At 41.7% G+C, this 12,147-nt stretch overlaps 1 protein-coding gene across 1 annotated transcript; it reads left to right on the top strand.

Moving 5' to 3' along the window:
* Positions 1-4,328: 4,328 nt before the first annotated feature.
* Positions 4,329-11,883, top strand: LOC135329902 (acyl-coenzyme A synthetase ACSM3, mitochondrial-like; the record flags this gene model as incomplete). The annotated part of the gene is made up of 10 exons (XM_064519942.1): positions 4,329-4,530; positions 5,253-5,460; positions 5,703-5,846; positions 6,731-6,887; positions 7,815-7,894; positions 8,594-8,738; positions 10,296-10,423; positions 10,533-10,632; positions 11,077-11,196; positions 11,359-11,883. Coding segments are annotated over 10 exons (1,371 nt in total), but the record flags the coding sequence as incomplete, so codon positions are not given.
* Between the last annotated feature and the right edge of the window lie 264 nt (positions 11,884-12,147).

Here is a 12,147-nt window from a genome sequence, read left to right as displayed (position 1 = left end):
ATGGAGAAATAAAAGAGCGTTTGCATTTTTGCAGATTTGTTTATGTTTAGCTCCACACAATTGGAATGGAATGTATAGGACTTGGTGAAGATTTTATTTTCGTGTAGAAAGGACTCCATGATCCAGGAATACAATAAGGAAGGGGACATTGCAGATAGATCACTGTGTCTGCTTAACTCTGCCAATTATTTGCTTTTTCTTTCCCACCAAGCTACAAATTCAGAAGCCTGCGGCACTGTGTGAGTGCCGGGGAGCCAATCAACCCTGAAGTGATGGGAGAATGGGAAGAGCACACTGGGCTGGATATTCACGAAGGCTACGGACAGGCAGAAACCGTATGTTCAGACACTTTGCAGCTACAGCAATAAATTCCATTAGGGTTGCCAAGAAAATGTGAAGAAGTCAATTAGAGTAATGAAGAGTGGGAAAATGTAGCTTGTATAAGTCATAGAATAATCATAACAGTTGCCCCCCAAATCCAAAGACTGCTTTTCATGCCAGTGGGCTTTTGGCTTGGGAAGTAAAACAAAAAAGGTGTGTTCCTCATTGCTGCATGCCAAATTTTGCTTTCTAGACTCACTCTGGAATGGTCCTAGGCCGGCAAGTCCAGAGCGGTCCTAGTTCGGCAAGTCCAGAGCGGTCCTAGGTCGCCAAGTCTAGAGTGGTTCTAGGTTGGCAAGTCTAGAACCGAGTCGAGAACCGTTCTAGGTCGCCAATCCGGAACCGAGTCTAGAACGGTTCTAGGTCGCCGAGTCTAGAACTGAGTCGAGAACCGTTCTAGGCCGGCAACTCGAGAACCGTTCTAGGTCGCCAAGTCTAGAGCCGTTCGCAGACTCCCCCTGGTATGGTTCCAGACTCACTGGCCTAGAACACTTTGCAGTCAACTAGTTCTGGGTCATGGTGGGGGGGGGGTGCCTGTGAAAGTTCCAGATTGAGGGGTTCCTGGAAAGGTTCTGGAGCCAGTGCACCTAGAAGCATTCTAGAGGTGTGGCTCAAGTCTAGAACCATTGTAGTTGAGTGAGTCTAGAACTGAATTGGAGATTCTGTCCAGAACTGTTTTAGGTCAGCAGGAGTCTAGTGCCATTCCAGGTCGAGGTTCCCTGGAAAAGGTTGCAGATTGGGACATTCCTGGAAATGTTCTAGGTTGGCGAGGAATCAAGAATCACTTTTCAGAAGCGCAACAATAAATACATTTTTAAAAGTTGCAGCTCAATACAAGTATGTTTAGAAAAATGAGTATAAATAAAATCTGTATCATGGCAGTGATGTTTAAAGACTGGACTAGTAAAGAGTTTAAAATAGATGATAAAATAGAAGTGTAAAATATTTACCATCAGCTGTTCATACTTTAATTTTAGCACTCGCAGCTTGATCAGTTCTCTCACTTCATTAATGAGATAGTTTATGACATGCTTGAGCAATTTCCACTTTTATTTACTTTAACCAAGCATGTCATTTTGGTCCCATTCTCAGAAGACATATCTAAGATCATTTGACTGTCCTGATAATAGTAAGCAGCAACAAGTAATTAAGCTTAAGATCTGGACAAAACCCCATCAATTTTCAAGTTCTCATAGAGGGTCTAAGACGCAAGTATTTCTTGTGGGAAGAATTTCCTGCAGTGTTGGAAGAAGTTCCGGGAGAGGTCAAAGCATCTGCATTCGCCGTGAGAACATTAGATTTCTCTTTCAGAAATGCATATTCCCACTTGAAGTATCCACAGCCTTTCTTATTGCCTTCCTGCTTACTGACAGGACAACCACAAAATGCTTTGCCGTGATTTGGACCGGTGTTTGATACATACAGTCTTTTAGCTCTTCGACCACAATGACACCGAGGGGGGTTGGTTTTTCATTTTTGGCAGCTCTTACAGATTGATTCAAATTGACTGTGGAGTTCAGAATGGCAGGAGACACTTTGGACAAGTTTGAACTTCTTGAAGGTAAGCAATGCCTAAAAGATGCAGTCTTCTCTTTCTAGATAGCAAAAGAGTGTTTTTTTGCTGGTGGGAACATTTTTGGACTTGTTGGCTTTCTTTGAGGAGCCTCGGGAGTGGAATCATTTCCAGTTAATGCTGAATGTGGTGAAGTAGCATTTGCCTTTGCAGGTGGTAACTTAAAAGCAGAAAAGTTTGAAGTCTGCCTTTGGACCATTCCTACATTATAGATCATAGTATCGGGACTTTTGTAAACGATAGACTTCCGAGGTTCCACAGGTACCACAGTTTTCCCCAAACTTTGAAGATCTGAACTCATGACAACTGATACTCTAGAAATTGTTGTTTCTTCAGATGCTGTTAAAATAGCTGTACTGGAGTCATCTTTGAATGGAACACAATCTGAATTGTGTTCATACTGTGATTCTGGTATGAAAGCTACCTCTTCCCAGTCAGTCAGCAGAGAGAAACAATCGGAACTAGTACTAGTATCCTCCTCAGAGATATTAACTGAGGGGATGGTAGTGGAGACAAGCACTAGTCCTGAGCCATGTACTGGAGAGCTGTATTTGGCAGTAGTCGTCAGGTGCCCATTGCGGAACCCTTTCTGAATGCCTGTACCGCGAGATAGCTGTGGCTGTCCAAGAGGAAAAGCAAATCTGTCAGCAGATGCTGTTAAAGAGCTTTGGGCTTGATCATGTAAATCAGTCCTTAAGCTGCTGCTAGATGCAACATGGATGGCTGTAGAGGAATTGATTGTGCTTCTCTCCTGTTGTTCTCCTGTTTGTACGTTGGAATTTATCATAACTCCGGTAGCACTGTTGTGGTTTTCCTCCGCTGGAGAGCTTATTTTGCAAGTTGTATCTCCAGATGTTTCAGGTCTGCTATTACTTCCCAGTGGAGTCTTGTCAGTGAAGTTTATACTCAGTGTTCGGGAAATCAGGTTCCCCTTTGGATGTGCCTAGGGAGTCCCCAAATGGAGGGGAGTTCCCACAAATGGAGATTTGGGGAAATGAATCCCCAGAAGTAGAAATCAATGCTCTAAATTAATAAGCATATTAGCCTAATGATGTTCTGTTCAATTCATAGTCAAGATGCTGGGTTGTTTATTTGAATAGCTCATCTCTCATCTGGATGCCAGGCTCTGAAGCAAGTAGAAGGGAAGATGTGAAGAAGTTACTAAGCTTAGCCAAAGATTTAGTAACCTTCAGCACACATCCATCACAAATCATCCTCCAAGCAAGACGGGCAGTATTCCGAGAATCATCCAACCCTTGAAAAGAATGGTTATGTTCATGTTCTTCCTTTTAAACTACTGTTAGTGGGGGAAAAGGCATTCAGGTAAGGCTTACATAAATGGAAGGGATTCACGGAACTCTGACACATGGTTTTCTAGAGAAAGTTCGGAAAAGGGCAGTGGCAGTGAAGTTTCCTTTGCTGAACATCTAATGGTCATCTAACCAGAGTTTAATATATGGTCCTGATTACTAACATTCTTGTTTTGTTTTATCACTTATATCAAATTCCGATTGTACTAATATTCTCTTACACTAATAAGATGTCCAGACCTATCCAGTAAGATCAAGTTTCCTTGATTCTCCCTCGATTTCCTTATTCTTCCCCCACTGTCTTTTTCTTTTGAACCCTAATAATTTGATGTTTGGCTGTGTTGTGCAACATACACTTCAAAGGACTAGGCCAGATTTCAGAAAAAAGCATAAACTTAGAGATGACAAACTCTAATCTTTGAAGCATCTGGTCTTTCTTATTTTGATGCTTTTGTTGAACAGAGCATTACGTAACTTGAAAAAGTTACAGTAGCTGTTTAGCTTTATAAAAATATATATATTAAGATGAGAATCATCATATCATACTTACCAGAATGCTCCCGTCCTGCAAAAGCTATCCCCAGATCCTGCAAGGCACCTTTTGTCCCTTTAGGCTTCCTATTCTAGAATAACTAAGAAGAAAAATGCAGGTGATTAATATACAGCATTTCATAGCCTCTTCACGGTAAAGGAAAAATGACTTCAGAAATACCACCTCGCACTTAATAAATCTCAAGGTCACTGTACAAGTCAGGTGTCTGTTTTACAATTGAGGTAAGTAAGCATAAGGGTAAGTAACTTACCCTGTAACGAGTCAGAATGGGAAGAACCATGAATCCCTTCTCTCAGTCTTAAACTAATCCATTCTATCTTGGCCCTGTAACCATTCAGTTGAACTTTATGGCTTACACCCCCCGGTTTATTCATTCATATTTATTATGCCCCAGGTTTATTCAGCATTCAATAAATGATGACTGTTTTCCTTCCTCAGGCTTAAATTAAAGGCAACATGTTCCCTAAATGAAGCATTTGCACTGTGCCCTGTTGTCCTGTAGGAGGGCAAAAAGCCTGAAAACCCTGCATTGTGGTGGGTAAGCGGTGACGGAGAAGAAGTGAAGTGGAGCTTTGAAGAGCTGGGAGTCCTGTCCAGGCAAGCGGCTAATGTACTGTCTGGTGCCTGTGGTCTGCAACCGGGAGACAGAGTTATTTGGATTCTGCCCAGGATCCCGGAGTGGTGGCTGCTGAATGTGGCTTGCATGCGAACAGGTTAGTAAAAGCATAGAAATGATGTATAGCTATAGCTGCTGTCACATACACCGATCATTGCTATTTAATAGACTCAGAACTACAAACATGCTAACGGGGATGATCATCACTGCCATGCTGGTCAACACCCTTCATGCCAAGTTTTGTCTTTATGGTACTTTTAGGATTTTTTGAACATGCTCTAGCTGTTAAGGAAATTCTGGGAGTCCGTGGACCTCTGTCATTCTCCTCTTTCCAGCACTTGTGATGCATCGCAAATGCATCGTCTTCTTAACTTACAATGCAATTAGCACATACTTACCCGAGTGTTTCACATGTTCCCCTGTGGGCTATGTTAAATACTCGGCTTGCCAGTATTTACAGCCCAGAATGTCTCGGGGCCTCACAAACACCAGCAGCATACCCTGTGAGGACAGGTACACCTGTATTTACTAGTGAAGAATACAAATCCAGAGGGGTAGCATGTCCCAGTGGCAATGCTTTCCACCCCAAAAAAGTCCTTCTGTTGGTTTCTTTGGCTGTCCCATGTTGAGCCTAGTATTTTCTAACTTGCAGTGATCCTCCCGTCGAATTTAATGCATGAAAAAGAAGGGTATATTTACAAATGCAGAGCCAAAGCCTGCTTTCAGCGCAGCCCTGTCCCACTAATAAGCACAAGGCAAGCTAGAGACTGTTTCTAGGTACAAGTATTGTTCTTAAATATTGAGAGTATTCTCCTTTAGGAACTGTCCCGATTCCTGGCAGGCAGCAGCTGACAGCAAAGGACATTCTCCATGGACTACAGAAATCAAAGGCAAAGTGTGTCATCACTGATGGTTCTGTGGCACCAGCTGTGGACTCAGGTGGGCCTGAATGGCAGTCTCTGAAAGCCAAGCTGCTTGTATCAGAGGGCCACAGAGAAGGATGGCTGAACTTCAGAGAGCTCCTGAAGTGAGTAACCACTACTGTGAAAGCGCCACAGAAACAATGAAAGGCAAGCACAGTGATTTGTTGTGAACAGGAAATGTTGGCACATGCCAAAATATTTTCCTCCCTTCAGGACTGCACAGTGGGAAAATGTCAATGTTTATGACACTTCTGCTTGCTGCAGAAGTTATTTTAGCCAAGCGTTTTCAAGAATGTGTAATTCACCCTTTCAAATCACTGTATTCCTCATTTTGCACATTTTAAAGGCATGCTCCTTCTGATCACCACTGCGTGACCACAAAGCGTCAAGACCCGATGGCCATCTATTTTACCAGTGGAACTACGGGGGCTCCAAAAAGGACTGCACATTCCCACAGCAGCTATGGCATTGGCCTCACAGTAAGTGGAAGGTAAGGCTATCACTTTAAATCACAGATGTATTTCTGTAGCTGGTAAATTGGCAGAAAGAAGGGGAAGAGAAGATTTTACCAGCAGCTCTGTGTTTCACTATTTTAAAAAGCAGCAGTTCTATTCAGTCCCAACAAGCCTTTTTTCTGTGCAACAAGGCGTAGTTGGAGGTTAGCTGCCTTAGTGTGTATTGCACTTGGCAGTCATACAGAGTCACTAACCTCTTTTTTCACATTTTCTTTAACTTCTTCTAAACTCTTCATTGTGTATAATTAATAGATTGCCCATTTACTGAACATCAGCAAAGAACAAGTTTATGAGGTGTGTACCGTAAAAAGGGGGAAAAGACATGGCTCTTAGGCTTCTGAATTCATGCGTGACTGCTTTAGAGACAAGTCCCACAGGAACAAAATGCTGATAGTTCCGAACATAGGAAGGACTACACAGGTTCGTGAGATCTCTGAGTTTATAAAACTGTGTTGTTTAGAAAATTGGCGTAGCAATGCATCTCATTCTAACTGGCAAAGAGTAACAAATCAGAAGAGAGCAAACTAAAAAGTAAGTAAACCTCAAAGAATCCTTATCCCTACAATATGATTTCAACAAAACTCCTGCAATCTCATACCTATTTATTCAGCATCCTGTTTCGAGGTGGTATTAGCTTGTCCATCAGTATAATTTTTCTCCTAGAAAAATGCAACATCAGTCTATCCTGATGACATCTTCACTGCACTGTGACCCACTCCCGCTCAGAAATTCCGTCATTTGCTGATCATCATCTAGCCAAGAAAAACAGTGCTTCATTGGCACGTCTGTTGTTGATGTTTTAATATTGGCCCTCTTTCTGCCAAATAGAGATTGTGGACTCTTGCACTGTGTCACCCAGGTACTGGCTGGACTTGACTCCTTCAGATATATTTTGGAATACATCAGACACGGGCTGGGCAAAGTCAGGTTGGAGCAGCATTTTTTCCCCATGGATTCAAGGGGCCTGTGTCTTTGCACAGAAGATGCCCCGCTTCGACCCAAGCATTGTCTTTGAGGTAAGCAAGGAGAGCCCAGCAACAGCACTCTTCTCTCTGGCTCGTCCTCCCTAGATTTTCACTTCCCCAGAGCTATTCAGGGGCAGTATGCTGAAGAATTGTGAGCTTCACCAGGAAGTAAGCAACTGGTATTTCAGTAGTGAAGGCTGTAAACGTAAGCCCCCAAACACGAGAATCTTTAACGTCCCCAAATTTTTGTTCTGTACTCTGCTGAGAGGAGATTCGACTGCCCAAACCTGCAAACATCCATTCCTAGGCCTAAAAGTGAAGCCCGCAAGAAATGGGACAGGAGCTTGTGGAGCGCTTTGGTGGTGGTGTTAAAATGAGTGACAGCAGCAGATAATTGAGAATTTTGGTTGCATGTACTGTAGAACTGCATGTTAAGGAGTGAAGAGGCAGCAAGCCTATATTTCTTTAACAAATGGCACCAGCGTTATATTCTGTTACATCCTCTGCACGCAACTCTGTGAAAAAGACCACCATTATTCCTTTTACACGGAATCCCTTTATCATCATACCCACGTTACTGTGATGGCTGAAAATTGTTAGCTAACATTAAGATCCATTGAAGAACACTTTATCGGTCATTCCCCTCTGGAACGTCTGAAAAAGTAGCCTTATGGTTTCCTTTGTTTTCTACTTAAGTTGGAATTATGAAGAACTTCTGCAAGGGAGACTGAAAAGCTTTCCAGAGCACAAAGCTTGGGTGCGTTGAACTAGCTGTAAAAAGATGTAGATTCTGTTTTGAAGAAGAACCTGTTTAAATAGAACTGCTGTATATTCGTGTTGGCGAGTACAAAGCTAACTGCTTTTGTTCTTGTGTTTTGTAAGCTGAATACAGAGATCGTTATGTTATCTCTTGTGATGTAGGTGAGACCTCACGTGTTTCAGTAGCGACATCTCCTTTTTTTTATTCTAATTCTCTAGAGTCTGTCAAGATTTCCCATAACAGTCTTCTGTTCTGCTCCAACTGCCTATCGAATGTTGGTGCAACGTAGACTGTCCAGGTAAGCCAAAGAAAAGATCCTTATTAGTGTATTTGATCAAAACAGTGGACCAAATGCTCTTCTCACCTTGACTTTACTTCAGAGTTACAATGATGTAACAGCAAAGGTAGTCATGTATTTCTCAACATCTTGAATCTGACATATTAGGAACAAAGCCAGAGTAAACATTTTAGGGACAGCGTAACCATCACAGATTCCACAAATTGTAGCAAACTTGCATGAGACTTTGAAAAGCAGTTTAGCTGATGAAATAGTAGGATAATAATGATAGCGTAGCATGATTGACCTACTTTCCAAAGTGCTTTTATAGTTGGATTCCCCTTCCCTTTGTTTTTCCCCTGCATTCCCCCACTACCATGCTCTACAAGAATAGCGCGTGTCAGTGCAGCTTGGCAACTCTCCTGTGACTTTTTGTTACCATTTTGTTGGAGACCCCAGTTTAGATTCTAGGGTTAGAAACACTGTATCAATTACTAGATGTTAAAATAATGGAGAAATAAAAGAGCATTTGCATTTTTGCAGATTTGTTTATGTTTAGCTCCACACAATTGGAATGGAATGTATAGGACTTGGTGAAGATTTTATTTTTGTGTAGAAAGGACTCCATGATCCAGGAATACAATAAGGAAGGGGACATTGCAGATAGATCACTGTGTCTGCTTAACTCTGCCAATTATTTGCTTTTTCTTTCCCACCAAGCTACAAATTCAGAAGCCTGCGGCACTGTGTGAGTGCCGGGGAGCCAATCAACCCTGAAGTGACGGGAGAATGGGAAGAGCACACTGGGCTGGATATTCACGAAGGCTACGGACAGGCAGAAACCGTATGTTCAGACACTTTGCAGCTACAGCAATAAATTCCATTAGGGTTGCCAAGAAAATGTGAAGAAGTCAATTAGAGTAATGAAGAGTGGGAAAATGTAGCTTGTAGAAGTCATAGAATAATCATAACAGTTGCCCCCCAAATCCAAAGACTGCTTTTCATGCCAGTGGGCTTTTGGCTTGGGAAGTAAAACAAAAAAGGTGTGTTCCTCATTGCTGCATGCCAAAATTTGCTTGCTAGACTCACCCTGGAATGGTTCTAGGCCGGCAAGTCCAGAGCGGTCCTAGTTCGGCAAGTCTAGAGCGGTCCTAGGCCGCCAAGTCTAGAGTGGTTCTAGGTTGCCAAGTCTAGAACCGAGTCGAGAACCGTTCTAGGTCGCCGAGTCTAGAACCGAGTCGAGAACCGTTCTAGGTCGCCAATCCGGAACCGAGTCTAGAACGGTTCTAGGTCGCCGAGTCTAGGACCGAGTCGAGAACCGTTCTAGGTCGGCAAGTCGAGAACCTTTCTAGGTCGCCAAGGCGAGAACCGTCCCAGACGCACCCTGGTATGGTTCCAGACTCACTGGCCTAGAACACTTTGCAGTCAACTAGTTCTGGGTCATGGGGGGGGTGGTGCCTGTGAAAGTTCCAGATTGAGGGGTTCCTGGAAAGGTTCTGGAGCCAGTGCACCTAGAAGCATTCTAGAGGTGTGGCTCAAGTCTAGAACCATTGTAGTTGAGTGAGTGTAGAACTGAATTGGAGATTCTGTCCAGAACTGTTTTAGGTCAGCAGGAGTCTAGTGCCATTCCAGGTCGAGGTTCCCTGGAAAAGGTTGCAGATTGGGACATTCCTGGAAATGTTCTAGGTTGGCGAGGAATCAAGAATCACTTTTCAGAAGTGCAACAATAAATACATTTTTAAAAGTTGCAGCTCAATACAAGTATGTTTAGAAAAATGAGTATAAATAAAATCTGTATCATGGCAGTGATGTTTAAAGACTGGACTAGTAAAGAGTTTAAAATAGATGATAAAATAGAAGTACTAAGTGTGTATGCTGCCTAGATAACCTCTTCCAGCAGTCAGCTGCATTTGCTATGCAAAGAGCACTTACCTACTTATTAGTTAAGCTGTGCTGATCCTAAACTTGTCATTGGGATGAAAAATATCGGGATAGGAGATGCTAGCAGTACAAAGGAGGGAAAAAACCCCAGAACATTACAGGATAATCACTTAAAAGCAAATTCTCAGGACCATTTGCTTGCATATTTCGTGCAACCTTCAGTGGTTCCTAAAGCCATAAGCCATAATATGGTATTGTTAGAACTTGAAGTCACAACTAGTAAAATGTACTCATGTATCACAGTTTGTTTTTTATTCCTAGTTTTGTAGCTTCGTAATGTTGAATTAAGAATTCCGCATTATGCGTTTCCTGTATTACAGCTCACTTGAATTTAATGCACATGACCATATGTACCAGTCTAAGAAGCTGACTTTTTCAAATATTTGCGTGTACTATAACTTAAATACTGACTATGCTAGAGTACAATTTTCATTTATTTTCAGGCAATTTTGTTTGTGAAATGCAATGTAATGTTTCCTAGGATGATCCAGAGAAAACTGAGGCAACAATACGCGGGAAGTTTTACGTCACTGGAGACAGGGGGATTCTGGACGAAGATGGATACTTCTGGTTTGTTGGAAGAGCTGATGATGTCATCAATTCTGCTGGGTAATTTAATGCTTGTAAACAAGCCCTCATTAAACTTGGATAATCCTGGTGATTCAGCCATGACATTGTGTTATCAAGCATAACTCAGCCCCTTTCTTCCATTTTAAAGCTATCGCATTGGCCCATTTGAAGTAGAAAGTGCCCTAATAGAGCATCCTGCAGTGGTGGAAGCAGCAGTTGTCAGCAGTCCGGACCCCATCAGAGGCGAGGTAGACAAGTTAAACACGCTTATCGTCTCATCCATAGCTTTGTGCATGGCAGAGCTAATAAAGGCCGACTCCCAGCGGATTTGCCTAGCTGTTGGTTGAATTTTTAAGCTAAATTTAAATCAGTATTTGCACCCTAGAAGACACTGGAGACTCCACATAGGAGCAAACTGTCCAAGATGATTGCCCTGTTGCCAATAAGACAAAAGTAGCATATGAAGCTTTTCCTGTCACTGAAATACTTAGTGCTTGGTATGTTTTGAGCATGCATAAACTGCCTCCCCAGTCCAGACAAATACTGAGCACACACAAATGTTGAGAAAGCTGTCTGCCCTATACATTAGTTATTCTGCAGTTTGTCTGCAAATGTTTTGTTTAAAATTCACATCTTACTGTTGTGTTATTGTTTCATTGGCATTTGAACCCCTGCTCCCTTATTTTTTTAAGGTAGTGAAAGCCTTTGTTGTTTTAACATCCAAGTATGTTTCACATGATCCAGAAAAACTGATGCATGAGCTACAGGACCATGTTAGGAAAGTTACTGCTCCATGCAAGTATCCTAGGAAGGTGGGTGCTCAAACACAACTCTTTTAATTATTCATCACCATAGAAGAGTTGGCATTAACTACTATATGACTCACAAATATATGCTACTGAGGTTAAGAAAAAGTCAAACTTTCAGTAAATGGTATTTTATCTTTTACTGCAATTTCCCCCCTCTCCTAATAGATGGAGTTTGTTCAACAGTTGCCAAAAACTATTAGTGGGAAGATCAGAAGAAATGAACTGCGCCAGAAGGAGTGGAGAAAAGTTTAGAATTACTTGCTGCTTTTTTATATCTTTTACAAAGTCAGATATTGCTGATTTACCCTGTAATGTAAAGTAAAAGACATTATATTACGGCCTTCTTAGTTTAGGTTTTCACAAATTCTGGTCTGACTCCCAGCCCTTTGGCTGTCCCACATGCTACAGTAACAGCCCATGGCAAGCAAACAGGCAGAGTGATACAAATGAAATGGGAAACACCGACAAGAGCACCGTAGTTGGTCCATGTTAGATAAATGTAATAAACAATTGTAGGCATTTTGTCTTTATTGTTGCTTAATTCAAATAAAACAGGAAAAGTTTGAGAGCGCTGTTGCTTGGAGAATCACTTTTCAGAAGTGCAACAATAAATACATTTTTAAAAGTTGCAGCTCAATACAAGTATGTTTAGAAAAATGAGTATAAATAAAATCTGTATCATGACAGTGATGTTTAAAGACTGGACTAGTAAAGAGTTTAAAATAGATGATAAAATAGAAGTGTAAAATATTTACTATCAGCTATTCATACTCGCAGCTTGATCAGTTCTCTCACTTCATTAATGAGATAGTTTATGACATGCTTGAGCAATTTCCACTTTTATTTACTTTAACCAAGCATGTCATTTTGGTCCCATTCTCAGAAGACATATCTAAGATCATTTGACCGTCCTGATAATAGTAAGCAGCAACAAGTAATTAAGCTTAAGATCTG

This window comes from Dromaius novaehollandiae, chromosome 14 (assembly GCF_036370855.1).
Source record: "Dromaius novaehollandiae isolate bDroNov1 chromosome 14, bDroNov1.hap1, whole genome shotgun sequence".
Classification (NCBI taxonomy): domain Eukaryota; kingdom Metazoa; phylum Chordata; class Aves; order Casuariiformes; family Dromaiidae; genus Dromaius; species Dromaius novaehollandiae.
Note: the sequence above shows the minus strand (reverse complement) of the source record. Positions and strands in the feature narration are given on the sequence as shown.